The sequence below is a fragment of the Haliotis rufescens genome, unplaced genomic scaffold, assembly GCF_023055435.1.
Source record: "Haliotis rufescens isolate VD_foot unplaced genomic scaffold, xgHalRufe1.0.p SCAF_14, whole genome shotgun sequence".
Taxonomy (NCBI): domain Eukaryota; kingdom Metazoa; phylum Mollusca; class Gastropoda; order Lepetellida; family Haliotidae; genus Haliotis; species Haliotis rufescens.
The window spans coordinates 4,572,774-4,591,020 of NW_025963824.1; the positions used below are offsets into that span (position 1 = coordinate 4,572,774).

Here is an 18,247-nt window from a genome sequence, read left to right on the forward strand (position 1 = left end):
GTGGGCATGTTATCGGTGTGGTGTGGGCATGGTCTTGGCGTGGTGTGGGCATGATATCAGCGTGGTATGGGCGTGGTGTGGGCGTGGTATCGGCGTGGTATGGGCATGGTGTGGGCGTGGTATCGGCGTGGTGTGGGCATGGTATCGGCGTGGTATGGGCATGGTGTGGGCGTGGTAACGGCGTGGTGTGGGCATGGTGTGGGCGTGGTGCGGGCGTGGTGTAGATGTGGGCGTGGTATCGGCGTGGTGTGGACAATGATGTAGATGTGGGCGTGGTATCGGCATAGTATGGGCGTGGTATCGGCGTGATGTAGGCATGGTGTAGATGTGGGCGTGGTATCGGCGTGGTGTGGGCATGGTGTAGATGTAGGCGTGGTGTGGGCATGGTATGGGCGTGGTGTGGGCATGGTGTAGATGTGGGCGTGGTGTGGGCGTGGTATCAGCGTGGTGTGGGCATGGTGTAGGTGTAGACTCGGTGACTCACTTGGCCGGCAGTACGTTGTCCTCCATCATCATGGAGTTTTCATCTCCATCCAGACCGAGGTGGTCCTTTGCCTTTTTCTGAAAACAAAAACAGTTATCATGACTGATGCCAATTTATAGTGTTCGCTCACTGAGATACCATGCCGCAGTTTAACATGAATATCCCACTCAGACACAGTATACTGACTCCGTGCCGACCTGTCCTTGACTTAATGTCAAGCGCCAGACAGGGTAACAAGAAGTACCATCTTTTAACGTCTTTTGGTATGACGCGACCAGGGATCGAACACCGGACCTTACGTTCTCCGGGCGGACGCTCTACCACGGAGGCGGTTCCTGTTATGGAGCTGTATGATATAGAATACTACAGATCCGATCACATTTAGCAATCTTGAGGTCATAAAACATAGGAGGAAGTGGGAAACAGCAAGTCAGGAAATAGTATTTTACAAATAATCAATTCATAACCTGACATTCTTGTATAAACACATACATATTGTTTCTTTATTTACATGACCTACATGATCTTACAGATATTTAAACACACATCATTCCACTTTTAGGCAAATCACAACAGCCCTAGTTGAGTGAGTGAGTTGGTTTCGAAAGCCTGAAGTGATGCAGGTCTCTGACTTTACACTTTGTTGAAAGCCACAAGTACAGGCATGGTGCATCCCTAGTTGAGTGAGTGAGTGAGTGAGTTGGTTTAACAATGCTTCTAACAGTATTTCAGTCTTATCATGGCGTGTCAGCTTAATGTGGGAGAGAGCCTGAAGTGATGCAGGTCTCTGACTTTATGACTCTGTTGAAAGCCACGAGCACAGGCATGGTGCATCCCTAGTTGAGTGAGTGAGTGAGTGAGTGAGTGAGTGAGTGAGTGAGTTGGTTTAACAACGCTTCGAACATTATTTCAGTCCCAAAACGGCGTGTCAGCTTAATGTGGGAGAAAGCCTGAAGTGATGCAGGTCTCTGACTTTACACTTTGTTGAAAGCCACAAACACAGACATGGTGCATTCCTAGTTGCTGTGAGACTGACTCACCTTCCTGAGGATGATGTCGATGTAGCCAGCGATGAGCTGTGAGATCTGCTCCCCCTCCGTCGTCTGCACGGAGTAGTACGTGTCTGAGTAGTCTCCGAAGTCCTGCAGGATACAACACAAACAACTTCAACATTGACTGTTGTGTTTCTTGGTACAGAGGCTACTGGGACAATAGTATTGTGATTATTGTTGGTGTGGAAAAACAAAATAATTAGTAACAATATCTCCGAACTGACGATTCAAATAATATCAATACTATCATTTTTAGAAAAATCTAAAATGTTAACCAATATTCTACCATGAATTTGGAATTTACTCGATTGTGATTGGTCAATCAGAAGCAGATAAATCACAATAAACCCCCTCTGATTGAAACAGCTGGTTTGGCGGCCACATCACCGCGGAAGCTAATATTCATAGAATAGTACTATTTTCAGTCATTGTCGGTAGGCATGTTTAAATAATTATATCTACAATTACAGGTTACAAAATGCACAGATGCGGTTACTACAATATTCAAAGGATGTGTGGCAATACATTTCGGCTTCTTTAATCCTGACAAGGCTATGATACTGGTGGCTTGAAACACAAACAAAAGGCCAATATCTCTGGAAGATTTATCGGCTCCTCCAAGGCTATAGGGCATGCTGTAACAGCAAGTACACGTTGTACTGACCAGGGTGAAGCTGTTGGGGGAGGCTGCCCATCTCCTCACGGTGGTCAGAGGCCAGGTCTTCATGATCTGAAACACAGTGGGAGAAACGGGTAGGGACAGTTGACACACAGCGGGCCCCGCCCCTCGGCCCCAGGTCTACCAGACATCAGGACATCCTACACAGAGTACTTCATGACAGGATTCAGAGAAACTATACACACTTGCAACAAGCTTGACGATCCCTGGTGCAGTGTGCTGAGTATTTATTGACTGTGTTGTTTGTTTGTTTGTCTGTCTGTTGGTTGGTTGGTTTTTCTTTGCCCAGCACTTAGCAATAATCCAGCAGAATGACATCAGACTGTAAATAATCTTGTCAAACCACACCACCAGTGATTGATACTATGAGCAACCAAGTCACAGAGCCGGACCACTCAGTCCATTTAGTCGCATGGTAATACAAGGGTGCTGGAGACCAATTCCAACCCATCCTGTCTACCTCTATTGTCTACCTCTATTGTCTACCCCACCTGTCTACCCCACCTGTCGACCCCTACTGTCAGACACACCCACCTCCTTGGTCTTCTCGTCCACACGCACCACGCTGTCCTTGGTGATGCCAAGCAGCCTCGGTACCAGCTTGTTCTTCCCCCTCATCTTCTCCTGCAACATCACCAACACCATTAACACCAACATCACCATTAACACCAACATCACCATTAACACCAACATCACCATTAACACCACTGACACCATGTCACATTAGTATTTGTTTGTTGTTTAACGCTGGTCTGTTAATATTCGAATGTTGTGTTACACCAATCAGTAGTTCTCTAGCCATGTGAGCATGGCAGTGTGATGTACCAAGTTCTAGTTAGGTTGTGTGAACTATCTATGTAATATCATGTGTCACCTAAATGTAGGAGGAAAGCCTGAGGGATGCAGGTCTCAGATGTTTACCACTTTGATGAAACCCACAAGCACGGGAATGATGTTGTGAAACACAAAACAATGTTCAGGACAAATCTGGGATTCTATCCCATGATCACATTTTCCGGCACACCAAAGTGACACATCTACGCACCGTATATGCTGGCGCCTTAGATGACCGACCGACCACGTCCTCATGATGAAACCGTTACATCTGCATCAGTGACGTCATCCAGTGCTACATCCACTACTGTTGTTTGCAGGGTTAGAAACTAACATTTTTCGTCCACTAGTCCTTATAATGATAACATATAGCAAAACCCTTAAAAAGGGCAAATTTCTACTAGTCCTTATGATACCTTTACCACTGGGCAGTTTGGCAAGCACTATAGGACCAGTGCCAATTTCTAACCCTGTTGTTTGGTGATCAGACAATAAGTCAACAAGGAATTAATATCACGTTAATAAAGATTCTTTAAAAGCCAAATAGACTAAAGACTAATCACTTTCATGTCACACTGACCTTGACAAGGAAGAAGGTGATGCCGTAGGTCTTGAGGGAGCGACACAAGTGGGTGTACTTGACCTTTGACTCAATCTCCGACATGCTGGCCCACTTCTTGTGTTCCTGAAACAGCACCAGTCAAGTGAGAAACCAGATAGGACATCTAATGGGGGATGCTCACAAATACATTGAGCAGTAGATTTCTACATCCTTGTAACATGACACATAGCCTCTTGGCTGTCTGTCTACAGTCTCACATGAGTGCAAGTGTTTGAAATTAAAGGGGAGCCTGGGGTCCTTGATGACTTCCCCTATGGTATTTGAATCTTGGGAGCCTCTAAATCTTTAACCATAACACAGACTTACTGGACCTGTCAGAGGCCAACAATCGGCCCCAAGTCTGAAGAAAATGTCAGTAACAATTCACAAACTAGAACCAAACATTTGCCAAATCCTGTTATGGTTGGTTGGTTGGTTGGTTCTTTTACGACGCACTCAGCATTATTCCAGCTATATGACGGCGGTCTGTAAATAATCCAGTCTGGACCAGACAATCCAGTGATTGACATCATGAGCATTGATCTTCGCAATTTGGATCAATGACATGCATCAACCAAATCAGCGAGCCTGACTGCCCGATCCCGTCAATCGCCTTTTACGACAAGCAGTCACCTTTTACTGCAAGCATGGGTTGCTGAAGACCTATTCTACCCTGGATCTTCACGGGTTCCTGTTATGGAGGCGGCTTATATTTCACAGATAACAGGACCAATAGACAAGAAGAGGCTTCAATGACTAATTTGACTTTGCATACACCAGAATTTTAAAAAAATAATAAAAAAGGGATTGTGTTGAAATAAGTTAGTGCTTCTCTCTGATCTGTATCTCGAAGTGTTGGTGGGATGGCTGCTTGGTTACTTACAATGTAAATCTTCTTTTCAACTCCTTTGATTTTCATGTATTCTTTTGGCAGGAATTCTTTCAAGCTGGAACAAGATGTGGCATGTTAAGATAGTGTCACAGTTACAGTGACAAAAGCAAAGCAACTAACGCTTCCATCAGTCCATCAGAGTTAAAGAGTCTTGAGGACATTGGTTAGAGGTATGTATGCATGATGGTTGTTTAACGCTGCACTGCAATATTCCAGCTATATGACAGCTGTCTGTAGATTGTCCAGTCTGGACCTCACAGTACAGAGATCGATATTGTGAGTAAAGAGTTACAGTAAAGGGAGGTAACTACTCACTCGAGGAAGCCCGGTCTGTGTTTGGAGTCGACGTGGTCCCCGAACTGTATCTGACACTGCAAGCCTGCAAACTGTATAGCTTCTTCCTGACTCACGGGGTGGGTGCCGTTCAGCAGGGCGTCACGGGACTGGGGAGACAACACCATCACAGTCAGGAACATCGTCTACTGCACTTTACTAGGCCACGAAAGTAGTCTCGGGGCAGAGGCTCTATCAACTAAACCACAAACCTTGTCTCTGGGCAGAGGCTCTATCCACTAGACCAAGGAGGTAGTCTCTGGGCAGAGGCTCTATCCACTAGACCATGGAGGTAGTCTCTGGGCAGAGGCTCTATCCACTAGACCATGGAGGTAGTCTCTTGGCAGAGGCTCTATCCACTAGACCAAGGAGGTAGTCTCTGGGCAGAGGCTCTATCCACTAGACCACAAAGGTAGTCTCTGGGCAGAGGCTCTATCCACTAGACCATGGAGGTAGTCTCTTGGCAGAGGCTCTATCCACTAGACCACAAAGGCAGTCTCTGGGCAGAGGCTCTATCCACTAGACCACAAAGGTAGTCTGGGGGCAGAGGCTCTATCCACTAGACCACAAAGGTAGTCTCTGGGCAGAGGCTCTATCCACTAGACCACGAAGGTAGTCTCTGGGCAGAGGCTCTATCCACTAGACCACAGAGATAGTCTCTGGGGAGAGGCTCTATCCACTAGACCACGAAGGTAGTCTCGGGGAGAGGCTCTATCCACTAGACCACGAAGGTAGTCTCTGGGCAGAGGCTCTATCCACTAGACCACAGAGATAGTCTCTGGGGAGAGGCTCTATCCACTAGACCACAAAGGTAGTCTCTGGGCAGAGGCTCTATCCACTAGACCATGGAGGTAGTCTCTGGGCAGAGGCTCTATCCACTAGACCACAAAGGTAGTCTCTGGGCAGAGGCTCTATCCACTAGACCACAAAGGTAGTCTCTGGGCAGAGGCTCTATCCACTAGACCACAAAGGTAGTCTCTGGGCAGAGGCTCTATCCACTAGACCACGGAGGTAGTCTCTGGGCAGAGGCTCTATCCACAACACAATAAAGGTTGTCTAGGGGCAGAGTCTCTATCCACTAGACCACGATGGTTCTCTAGGGGCAGAGGCTCTATCCACTAGACCACGAAGGTAGTCTCCGGGCAGAGGCTCTATCCACTAGACCACGAAGGTAGTCTCCGGGCAGAGGCTCTATCCACTAGACCACGGAGGTGTTCTCACATATAAACAAGAACAGCATGTCTGCCATTGAATTCTGCCTAAGAAACCATCTCTGTAAGTGTCTAGTATAACATAGCATAATAATTTAGATGACTGACGACAGCGATCTCCCTACACAGGTGTGGAACTAGAAGCTCACCTGGACATAGAGGAGGTTAAGTTGGACGGGGTCACGGGCGTCAACGTTCTGATCAGAGAAGAAGAACTTCCTCCTCAGCAGCAGTATCTCGTTTGGGTCGATGCCCTGCTCCCTCAGTGTCTTACTGTGGTCTAGCCAGTTCACTGGAACAGAGCGAAGCAGTCAGTACACACATGGATACAACAGTCAAATACTACCCAGATATAACACAAGCACATAACAGTCCATGTACCACTAAGATACAACAGTCAATGTTCCACTAAGATACAACAGTCCATAACAGTGATTATAGCCCTCAAATGCCAGTTGTTATTAAGGACTACCATCGTTGGATATTTACTTGTCCTTAGGGCTGGCTATCGATGTAGATCATACAGATCGATAATTGCCTACTAAACATTGATCAATTATCAATAAATATCAGAAAAGTCCAGTTTAGCAAATATGCAAGAAAATCCAGAAAGAAATCAACATATTTCATGCCACATGTGAGATACAAAAATTGCTTTTCATCTTCGACAATTGACATGAGTGACAATGACAAGTCTGTTTCTGTAAATCTAAACTTTTTTCATCACAATAGTTGATGTAAGTTCTTATCCATGACAATTTCATATTGACAATCGTTAATATTTCTTCCCATCGACGATAATTCTGATTATCGATCCTTATAGCCAGGCATACTTGTCCTCAGCACAACTTAGTGGTGTAGAGTGAATTCTTAATTAACTATGAAAGTCAAGGAGTCTTTGTCATAGCCCAAGTGTTAACAGCCACAGATTTAGGAGACCCTAGATACTAGAGGGACAGGGACAGGCCTCAAGGGACACAGGACCCCTTAATGTTGAACACTGTTACTGATAGATCAGTTTAACCTCGTATTGTATTGTGGGCTGAGGCCTTCCTTCTGATGCTATTCATTGAACACACTATCGTGACTTTGGAAGGGTGTACAAGCTAGTAGGAACTACAGTTCAGGTTGGCTTCTCCTGTTCCGTGCTGGACACCCTCCATCATGATACTCCATCATGCAGACTTACTTTCATCATGATACTCCATCATGCAGACTTACTTCCATCATGATACTCCATCATGCAGACTTACTTTCATCATGATACTCCATCATGCAGACTTACTTCCATCATGATACTCCATCATGCAGACTTACTTTCATCATGATACTCCATCATGCAGACTTACTTCCATCATGATACTCCATCATGCAGACTTACTTCCATCATGATACTCCATCATGCAGACTCACTTTCATCATGATACTCCATCATGCAGACTTACTTTCATCATGATACTCCATCATGCAGACTTACTTCCATCATGATACTCCATCATGCAGACTTACTTTCATCATGATACTCCATCATGCAGACTTACTTCCATCATGATACTCCATCATGCAGACTTACTTTCATCATGATACTCCATCATGCAGACTTACTTCCATCATGATACTCCATCATGCAGACTTACTTCCATCATGATACTCCATCATGCAGACTTACTTTCATCATGATACTCCATCATGCAGACTTACTTTCATCATGATACTCCATCATGCAGACTTACTTTCATCATGATACTCCATCATGCAGACTTACTTCCATCATGATACTCCATCATGCAGACTTACTTTCATCATGATACTCCATCATGCAGACTTCCTTTCATCATGATACTCCATCATGCAGACTTACTTCCATCATGATACTCCATCATGCAGACTTACTTCCATCATGATACTCCATCATGCAGACTTACTTTCATCATGATACTCCATCATGCAGGACTTACTTTCATCATGATACTCCATCATGCAGACTTACTTTCATCAGGATACTCCATCATGCAGACTTACTTCCATCATGATACTCCATCATGCAGACTTACTTCCATCATGATACTCCATCATGCAGACTTACTTTCATCATGATACTCCATCATGCAGACTCACTTTCATCATGATACTCCATCATGCAGACTTACTTCCATCATGATACTCCATCATGCAGACTTACTTTCATCATGATACTCCATCATGCAGACTTCCTTTCATCATGATACTCCATCATGCAGACTTACTTCCATCATGATACTCCATCATGCAGACTTACTTCCATCATGATACTCCATCATGCAGACTCACTTTCATCATGATACTCCATCATGCAGACTCACTTTCATCATGATACTCCATCATGCAGACTTACTTTCATCATGATACTCCATCATGCAGACTTACTTTCATCATGATACTCCATCATGCAGACTTACTTTCATCATGATACTCCATCATGCAGACTTACTTTCATCATCGGTGTGGAGCTTCTTCTTCATCTCCTCCAGTTTCTTCTGGTCCTTAGCGATGGACTTGTCTCTCTTCAGCGTCAGCGTCTTCTCCTTCTCGTCGTCAGGCAGGTCCCGCACCAGGGAGTACTCCTCGTGGTTGGTGATACCTGCCACAGTGAGTGAGTGAGTGAGTGAGTCGGTGGGTGAGTGAGTGAGTGAGTGAGCCAGTGAGTGAGTGAGCCAGTGAGTGAGTGAGTGAGTGAGTGAGTGAGTGGGTCAGTCAGTCAGTCAGTCAGTCAGTCAGTCAGTCAGTCAGTCAGTCAGTCAGTTTGGTTAACACCACCTTGAACAATGTTTCAGGTTTATCAGTGTGTCTGCTTAATGTGGGAGGAAAGCCTGAACTGATTCTGGTGTAAGATGTTTACCACTCTCCTGAAACCCACAAGGAACAGTCAGTGTTTGTTTGTTTGTTTGTTTGTTTGTTTGTTTATTTAAGGCCACACTCAGCAATATTCCAGCTACATGACGGCAGACTGTTATCCCCACACGGACGTGGACCTGAGTAGAAGACGGAACTCACCCATCCTGGTGCAGATGGTGATCATGAGCTGCCCCACGGTGTGGCTGTCATCCACCTGCAGGGTCTTCAGAGCCCCGTCCAGCGTCCGCACCTTCAGGATACGCTGCTTCTTCTTGTACTCCAGCAGATCCTGCAACAACAACACCATCAGTTACAATATCAACATCATCATCATCAGTTACAACATCAACATCATCAGTAACAGTCTCAACAAAAAGTCTGCGACATAAGCAACTGGTACGAAGGCCCAGTCTTGCCCTCGTATTTCTTGTCTTTTAGGTTCAGGTAAATTAGCCAATATATGTCAACACAGAAATCTACTGAAAATGATGCCATATGACAAGTTCTGGTCAGTAGATTGAAACGTGTCTGGCATAGACTGCTGTATGTGGGATAAACTCCTCTTCGACTGACACTCTTCAACAAAGATTGACTTATATCAATCCACACATTCCACAACACATCCACAACAAATACCATTCTCCCTCTCACAGCCAACTCCACTCAGTGAAATGAGGGTGTTCTGTTCTAAAACTTGCACCGATCACAAGACCAACCAAGGCTTGTGAACAGCAAACACTTACTGTTGAGTGACAAAATGCAATTTATAAATACCAGCTACTTCATTCATATTTTAGTTTGACATGACAATGGTGTAGAACAATGGTTGGTCCGGAAGCAGGTGCCCTCCAGGACATCCTCTAGTATTGTCATACATATATATCTCTTCCTCAAGCCAATGTTAGTCACTGCTGCTTATAGATCTACACGTAGGACGACCCGTGAAGATTCCGGGGTAGAATAGGTCTTCAGCAACCCATGCTTGCCGTAAAAGGCGACTATGCTTGTCGTAAAAGGCGACTAACGGGATCGGGTGGTCAGGCTCGCTGACTTGGTTGATACATGTCATCGATCCCAATTGCGGGGATGGATGCTCATGTATCAATCACTGGATTGTCTGGTCCAGACTCGATTATATACAGACCGCCATCATATAGCTGGAATATTGCTGAGTGCGGTGTTAAACAACAACAAAACAAACACGTACGACAGCAAATCAGCTAAATGAAGTACTTGTGTTAGGAGATGGTCAGGACTCAATCTTCCTTCACGTGTTGTGATTAATTTGTTCTAACCTCAAGGGTTCATATAGAATCCTTTGCAAGCAAATTGGGAAACAAGTATTATGATTGACATTGGATTTGTCATGCCACTCGTGAAAATATCTCCTTTCCCCCGTCACTCGGTGAGAGAAACATGATATTTCACTCGACACATGAAATATCCTCTATTTCCTTTTTACTGGTGAGGTTTTATCAGTGAATTGCAAGGCACATCGGCCAAGCCATCACATTAGTTAAAACTATATCAACATGACTTGGGGATAGTTCTGATTCCTTTGTGAGACTTTTTTCAGGGACATCTGCTGCAGACTTGGGCCAAATATTGGTCTGAGAGAGGGTTTAGAAAAAGATTCTGAACCTGTCATTGATCTTAATCATCAGTGGTAGAAACTCTCATCATAAGTCCAGTAGAAATAAACATGAGTTTGTTTGTTTGTTTGTTGCTAAACACCCTACTCAGCAATATTCCAGCCATATGATGGCAGGCTGTAAATAATCGAGTCTGGACCAGACAATACAGTGATTGATATCATGAGCATAGATCCAATTGGGATACGATCACATGCACCAACCAAGTTAGCGGGCCTGACCGAGATCCTAGTAGTCACCTGACATGACAAGAAGCTAGCATGAGTAAGTGAGTGAGATTTGATTAACGCCGCTTTGAACAGTATTCCAGTTATATCATGGCATGTCAGCTTGATGTCACATTGTGACAAATTAGCATATAGCTTCATATTCAGTAGATTTTAGTGTCATTGGAATATCATTAGCTGAGAATACTCGACAGAAAGAACAGGATCGGAGGTCAGGCTTGCCAACTTTGATGCATACCCGTCTATAACGGTCTCTTTCAATTAGCCACTGCATTAATACAGAGTGACCGCTAGCACAGTGAGAACTATTCATTGTTTGACCAATAAATCAGGTCTTCAGCAACCCATACTTGCCGAAAAAGGCGACTTTGCTTGTCGAAAATGGCGATTAACGGGAGAGGGCAGTCAGGCTCGCTGTCTTAGTTGATGCATGTCATTGATCCCAATTGCGTAGATCGATGCTCATGATGTCAATCACTGGATTGACTCAGTTATTTTACAGACCGCCGTCACATAGCTGGAATATTGCTGTGTTCGGCATTAAACAACAAACAAACAAACAAACAAACAAACAAACAAACAAATAAATCAGAGACAGTCATCGCTGCTGAGACATCACTTAGTGTGGAGAATTATTGATGGAAGTTTTCCATCTCCTGATCACCTGCCTTCCAGACCCACTGGCAAACTATTATTGTGTTTGTCATTTACCGCTTCACTGAATAGTAGTCAAGCAAAATTAGGGCTGTCTATAAATAATCAAGACTAGAAACCCAGTGATTGATATCATGAGCAACGATTCATACAAAATCTTGACAAGCAATCATCTAAGACATAGAGCCTGGCGAACCGATCCATTCAGTCGCCACTTACAACAAGCTGAGGTTACTGGGGACCTATACTTTTAACAAGTCCTTGTTTGGGTGAAAAAGAGTAGATGCGACTTGTAGGAAAAAAATATTTGTGCCGTTTTCGTCAGAGCATGTGTACCGTACTGAAATGTCGATATTTCTCTTTGTTTTAAAATGATAATAATTGAACACCTGAAAGAAATAATGAGTTCCTACACATTAGAAAACAAGAAAAGAAAAGCTGATCCCAATCCAAAATCCTGCCGTACACACATGCACATGCACGCGCACGCGAACGCACACGCACACACACACAAACCCTTGAAAATCCAATAATTGCTCCCTAACCAGCCAAACTCACTGCTGCACAAATTAACATGAAGTTAAAATGGCCATAGCAGATTTGGAAAAATACCTAACATGCCACATTTCTATGTTTACATGACATGCATCAAATGTATTACTCCAAATATGTAACACTGATGAACTACTCCTACAACACCTGGCATTCATATTAATCAATGGTCATAAAAGATAAGGTTTCTCTGTGGAGCTTCCACTAAACACTATCCCCATGTTTCTGTCTTGACACTTTGTTGTATACATGTCTGTAATTCTGTCTCTATATCCTGTGTTTAACTTCTTTCATGTCATTTTCTGGTAACATTTTCCCCAGTGCTAAAGCACTTGTCACAACCAAGATGTCCTTACACAACATGTCAATATTCATAACATGGAAACTTTACAAAATAAATCAAGAGTTTCTCTCATTTCAGACAAAAAATATTTGTTTTGCAGACAGAGTATGTAAAATACAGCTGTAATGTTTATGGCAGATGTAAGAAGCAGACGCAGAGAGCAGACGCAGAGAGCAGACGCAGAGAGCAGACGCAGACAGCAGACGCAGAGAGCAGACGCCAGATGGTTGTCTGTCTGATAGTGGAGAACATGCCTGGACACAGACATGGAGTAATCGGCTATCCTGTATCAATAAACCTACTCATGGTATATCTATTACTGTCAATTATCATTCATTACAAAATAAAGATTTCAGCAGTGACAGACTACTTTGTGTAGGATGGAAGCCAGACATAACAGGAGTAGAACATGTTATCTTCAATTAGTAAATCCTCCCCACTTGTTCACTTGCTCACATTAATTGTATTTTTCTTTCATCATGATACAGCCATTACTGAAATGGAATACCAACAGCTTAGCAATAATGTAGATATTAAAACTGAGTGAGTCGCACTCAACTCAAAGTCAGCCAATATATGTTGTTTACATCCACAGAACAGCTAAACTGGTGCATGAAATTGAGAGTAGGGCTGGGATGATACACCAACTGTGCGATACAATACGTATCAGGATACATTGTTCATGATCCGATACGTATCCAAACACTTGCATGTGCTCTTATCTGTGGTGCGTTAGATGGCTTATGCACCACAGATAAGAGCGCATGCAAAGCTACGTATCAGATTGTGAACAAGAATCGTGATATGTATCGGATCCCACACTTGGTGTATCGTCCCATGCCTATTTGTTACTTCACTTAAATGGCTGCGAAGCTAGAACTGCCTGAACACCTACCCCATTCCGCAGCAGGTAGTACTCCAAGCTGCGACCTTGCTCCAGCCATACTCCTTTCTTTGGGTCCTCGTCAGCCAGAAAAAGTCCAAAGTCAGTGTCTGCAACAAAACCAGATTGTGAAACCTAAAAACTACAGCTGGAACTGTGTCCTCAACCTACAGCTGGAACTGTGTCCTCAACCTACAGCTGGAACTGTGTCCTCAACCTACACCTGGAACTGTGCCCTCAACCTACAGCTGGAACTGTGTCCTCAACCTACAGCTGGAATTGAGCCCTCAACCTACAGCTGGAACTGTGTCCTCAACCTACAGCTGGAACAGTGTCCTCAACCTACAGCTGGAACTGTACCCTCAACCTACAGCTGGAACTGTGTCCTCAACCTACAGCTGGAACTGTGTCCTCAACCAACAGCTGGAACTGTGCCCTCAACCTACAGCTGGACTTGTGTCCTCAACCTACAGCTGGAACTGTGTCCTCAACCTACAGCTGGAACTGCGTCCTCAACCTACAGCTGGAACTGAGCCCTCAACCAACAGCTGGAACTGTACCCTCAACATAGAGCTGGAACTGTGTCCTCAACCTACAGCTGGAACTGTGTCCTCAACCTACACCTGGAACTGTGCCCTCAACCTACAGCTGGAACTGTGTCCTCAACCTACAGCTGGAATTGAGCCCTCAACCTACAGCTGGAACTGTGTCCTCAACCTACAGCTGGAACAGTGTCCTCAACCTACAGCTGGAACTGTACCCTCAACCTACAGCTGGAACTGTGTCCTCAACCTACAGCTGGAACTGTGTCCTCAACCAACAGCTGGAACTGTGCCCTCAACCTACAGCTGGACTTGTGTCCTCAACCTACAGCTGGAACTGTGTCCTCAACCTACAGCTGGAACTGCGTCCTCAACCTACAGCTGGAACTGAGCCCTCAACCAACAGCTGGAACTGTACCCTCAACATAGAGCTGGAACTGTGCCCTCAACCTACAGCTGGAACTGTGTCCTCAACCTACAGCTGGAACTGTGCCCTCAACCTACAGCTGGAACTGTGTCCTCAACCTACAGCTGGAACTGTGCCCTCAACCTAGAGCTGGAACTGTGTCCACAACCTACAGCTGGAACTTTGTCCACAACCTACAGCTGGAACTGTTTCCTCAACCAACAGCTGGAACTGTACCCTCAACATAGAGCTGGAACTGCGCCCTCAACCTACAGCTGGAACTGTGTCCTCAACCTACAGCTGGAACTGTGTCCTCAACCTACAGCTGGAACTGCGTCCTCAACCTACAGCTGGAACTCTGTCCTCAACCTACAGCTGGAACTGAGCCCTCAACCTACAGCTGGAACTGTGTCCACAACCTACAGCTGGAACTGTACCCTCAACCTAGAGTTGGAGCTGAGCCCTCAACCGTACCCTCATTAGGAGTCATACAGGGTCAAGTCCAGTGACACCCAGCTGAATTCCTTTTGTTTAACAGACATGTTCTCATTACACAGTGTCCCACTACTCTCATCCCACACACCGAAACAGGGAAACAGTCAACACTGAGAAAACACCCTTCCAGTTATTGATGAAGAAAGCAGTGCTTCAGACAGCCAGCCTGACCATATGATATAGTCCTGGTGGCAAATACTAATTGCAGGTCATGTTACCCACAAGCACGAAATCAACCTTTAGTGTTGACAACAATGTGTCTTGTTTGTTAGTCAAAGCCACACTCAGTAATATCCCAGCTATATGACTGTGGCCTGTAAAAATATTGTTTCTAGACCAGACAATCCAGTGATCAATACAGTGCGCAACAATCCATGCCTGCCTGCCCGTGGTTAGCAACTTTTCTGTCAGGCTGCATGAAATTTTCCTCCATCTGCCTGACTCTGGCAGATACTTAAGACTACTTATGTATTCAGTTTTATCATAACTCCTTATAGCATTTCAAATAATTGTTTGCATTATTTCAACTGAATCACAACATGATTGGTCTATTATTTCTAACAATTTTTCAATATTTATAATGCCTGAATGGGGCAGGTAACTTTGAAGATGGGCAGGCAACACTTGCCGGTTTAAAAATTATATCGAACCACTCAATCTATTTGGTTCCCTAGGTTGCTGGGGACCTATTCTAACCCGGAATCTCCACGGGAGGGGCAAACATTGTGAGAACAGCTTGATCCAAGATTACACACAATGTCCAAGCAGGAAGCAGTCCTGCCACAACGAACTACACACCAACCCCTGGTCCACACTACACACCAACCCCTGGTCCAGTCCTGCCACAACTAACTACACACCAACCCCTGGTCCAGTCTATGCCACAACAAACTACACACCAACCCCTGGTCCAGTCTATGCCACAACGAACTACACACCAACCCCTGGTCCACACTACACACCAACCCCTGGTCCAGTCCTGCCACAACTAACTACACACCAACCCCTGGTCCACACTACACACCAACCCCTGGTCCAGTCCTGCCACAACTAACTACACACCAACCCCTGGTCCAGTCTATGCCACAACGAACTACACACCAACCCCTGGTCCACACTACACACCAACCCCTGGTCCAGTCTATGCCACAACGAACTACACACCAACCCCTGGTCCACACTACACACCAACCCCTGGTCCAGTCCTGCCACAACTAACTACACATCAACCCCTGGTCCAGTCTATGCCACAACAAACTACACACCAACCCCTGGTCCAGTCCTGCCACAACAAACTACACACCAACCCCTGGTACAGTCTATGCCACAACAAACTACACACCAACCCCTGGTCCAGTCCTGCCACAACAAACTACACACCAACCCCTGGTACAGTCCTGCCACAACAAACTACACACCAACCCCTGGTACAGTCCTGCCACAACTAACTACATATAAACCCCTGGTCCAGTCTATGCCACAACAAACTACACACCAACCCCTGGTCCAGTCTATGCCACAACAAACTACACACCAACCCCTGGTCCAGTCTATGCCACAACAAACTACACACCAACCCCTGGTCCAGTCCTGCCACAACAAACTACACACCAACCCCTGGTCCAGTCCTGCCACAACAAACTACACACCAACCCCTGGTACAGTCCTGCCACAACTAACTACATATAAACCCCTGGTCCAGTCTATGCCACAACAAACTACACACCAACCCCTGGTCCAGTCTATGCCACAACAAACTACACACCAACCCCTGGTCCAGTCTATGCCACAACAAACTACACACCAACCCCTGGTCCAGTCTATGCCACAACAAACTACACACCAACCCCTGGTCCACACTACACACCAACCCCTGGTCAAGTCCTGCCACAACTAACTACACATCAACCCCTGGTCCAGTCTATGCCACAACAAACTACACACCAACCCCTGGTCCAGTCTATGCCACAACAAACTACACACCAACCCCTGGTCCAGTCTATGCCACAACAAACTACACACCAACCCCTGGTACAGTCTATGCCACCTTGGATTCTACTAGCCCAAACTTGTCACTGTTCATAACATATTTTCTACCCACCTGAAGGATGCCGTCAACATGGTCTGACTTACAAGCAAGTATCATACTTCCTGGTTCATAATACCCACTGACATCGCATCTATCTTACCACTAGACAGGACACCAGGAAACTGGGGTATTCTGGGGACTTCATTCACAGGCATTTCCTACAGCCTCATGTCGTCAACACTGATTATCCCTTCACCCTGACCTGCACAATAATCCCTCCCCAAAGTACTTACGGTTTCCTTGTATGGTTTCGGCGATTCTTTCTCGGATGATTCTACATGCATCATAGACAATGGTGGACGGCTCGAACTGCATCGTCTTGACGATGTTGCTCCCCACAACGCTGATCTTGAGCGATAGGGTCGCCATCTTGCATACTAGGTGACAACCCCCGCCGGCTACACAGTGGTCGGTCCGTCGGTCCTTACAGTGGATTCACGTTATCTCTTCCTGCAGACTCAGCAACTCTGAAACATCAGCAAATCACAATAAATAATTGACAATCTATGTCCACTGCATCTTTATTGTCAGCAACTAGCCCATGACAAAAAATAGCAGTCTGCTATTTTAACTGCTAGTCCAAAGCCTGAGTCAAGTGAAATTCGGCATGGTCCAGTAAGCTCGGTTACACTAGTCCACATAATAACACTAAATTCCACTGAAACTGATGCTTAGAGCCAAGTTCGGGGTATTAGTCTCACTTGTTTTTGGCACAGACTGAAATAGTAAATGTTTCTGGTCTTGTGAAATCAGCTGACTCTAGTCTATAAACTAAGACTGAAAATATTTGCCAAATTTCGGGCTAATACACCAGGAATGTGTACATACATTTGCTGTAGAACAAGGTAAATCCCTGTAAGGCTGCCTATTGTGGGACTACACTGTACAGCTGCCTATTGTGGGACTACACTGTACAGCTGCCTATTGTGGGACTACCCTTTACAGCTGTCTATTGCAGGGCTACACTGCACAGCTGCCTATTGTGGGGCTACACTGTACAGCTGTCTATTGTAGGGCTACACTGCACAGCTGCCTATTGTGGGGCTACACTGTACAGCTGTCTATTGTAGGGCTACACTGTACAGCTGCCTATTGTGGGCTACATTGTACAGCTGCCTATTGTGGGGCTACACTGTACAGCTGTCTATTGTGGGACTACACTGTACAGCTGCCTATTGTGGGGCTACACTGTACAGCTGCCTATTGTACGGCTACACTGTACAGGTGCCTATTGTGGGGCTACACTGTACAGCTGTCTATTGTGGGACTACACTGTACAGCTGCCTATTGTGGGGCTACACTGTACAGGTGCCTATTGTGGAACTACACTGTACAGCTGCCTATAGTGGGACTACACTGTACAGCTGCCTATTGTGGGGCTACACTGTACAGGTGCCTATTGTGGAACTACACTGTACAGCTGCCTATTGTGGGGCGACACTGT

The 18,247-nt window shown here is 45.3% G+C and overlaps 1 protein-coding gene across 5 annotated transcripts in view; it reads right to left on the reverse strand.

Moving 5' to 3' along the window:
• The window catches only part of LOC124111860 (talin-1-like), a 325,376-nt gene that overhangs the window by 219,545 nt on the left and 87,584 nt on the right, over positions 1 to 18,247 (reverse strand). For all 5 annotated transcript variants that reach the window (XR_007220682.1, XM_048395666.1, XM_048395664.1 and 2 more), the window contains exons 3-14: positions 17,037 to 17,270; positions 13,284 to 13,381; positions 9,120 to 9,249; positions 8,557 to 8,706; positions 6,236 to 6,378; positions 4,858 to 4,985; positions 4,534 to 4,597; positions 3,630 to 3,734; positions 2,750 to 2,839; positions 2,201 to 2,266; positions 1,525 to 1,626; positions 485 to 561 (exon numbers count right to left, since the gene is read on the reverse strand). Coding sequence is in view for 4 of the 5 variants with exons in the window: in XM_048395666.1 (XP_048251623.1) it covers positions 485 to 561; positions 1,525 to 1,626; positions 2,201 to 2,266; positions 2,750 to 2,839; positions 3,630 to 3,734; positions 4,534 to 4,597; positions 4,858 to 4,985; positions 6,236 to 6,378; positions 8,557 to 8,706; positions 9,120 to 9,249; positions 13,284 to 13,381; positions 17,037 to 17,172 (1,289 nt within the window). In the remaining variant the exon portion in view is untranslated. The remainder of the gene's footprint in view (positions 1 to 484; positions 562 to 1,524; positions 1,627 to 2,200; positions 2,267 to 2,749; positions 2,840 to 3,629; positions 3,735 to 4,533; positions 4,598 to 4,857; positions 4,986 to 6,235; positions 6,379 to 8,556; positions 8,707 to 9,119; positions 9,250 to 13,283; positions 13,382 to 17,036; positions 17,271 to 18,247) is intronic.